General features: G+C 41.0%; 1 protein-coding gene across 1 annotated transcript; it reads left to right on the top strand.

Moving 5' to 3' along the window:
- Positions 1–132: 132 nt before the first annotated feature.
- LOC106867115 (vitelline envelope sperm lysin receptor) lies at positions 133–638 on the top strand (the record flags this gene model as incomplete). Its single annotated transcript, XM_014922072.2, has 1 exon — positions 133–638. A coding segment is annotated over one exon (405 nt), but the record flags the coding sequence as incomplete, so codon positions are not given.
- Between the last annotated feature and the right edge of the window lie 26 nt (positions 639–664).

Genomic DNA, 664 nt, shown 5'->3' on the forward strand with positions numbered 1-664 from the left:
TGCTCGACTAAAGGCGGTGCTCCAGCATGGCTGCAGTCAAACGACTGAAAGAAATAAAAGAGTAAAAGAGTAAACAGATTCCAACACTAAGATATAAAACTCTCTCTCTCCCTTTTTTTCTCTCTTTTCCAGGTCCGTCTCATTGGAAAATCTAAGAACAATGTCACAGGTCTAATAACGAACAATTGCGTAGCCAAGTCAGACCGGAATACGCAATACAAAATCCTTAAAGCCGGCTGCGGAGATGGTTTTATTTTCAGCTCAGACGACGGCTTCAATACGGACGGCTCGACAATTACCAGCCCGTTTTTCCGAATGTTCAAACTGATGAACTCTGATAGTCTCACCTTCCAGTGTACGTTCACCATCTGCAACAGCGACTGCGATGGAAACAGCTGCCGGAGGAAACGGCTCAGGCGTGACGCTACACAACTCTTTCAAAAGCTGCTGAACGCCGGCGATGACGACCCTGACGCCACCGCCAACACAACAACCCAAGCGGCCACCTCCACCTATGACCTGCAGAAAGAGACGTAACATAATGCTACTACTACTACAACTGATAGTAATGATAATAACAATAATAATAATGATGATAATAATAAAAATTTAAAAAATAATAATAATAATAATAATAATAATAATGATAAATAATAATAATAAT

This window comes from Octopus bimaculoides, unplaced genomic scaffold (assembly GCF_001194135.2).
Source record: "Octopus bimaculoides isolate UCB-OBI-ISO-001 unplaced genomic scaffold, ASM119413v2 Scaffold_40793, whole genome shotgun sequence".
NCBI classification, from domain to species: Eukaryota; Metazoa; Mollusca; class Cephalopoda; order Octopoda; family Octopodidae; genus Octopus; species Octopus bimaculoides.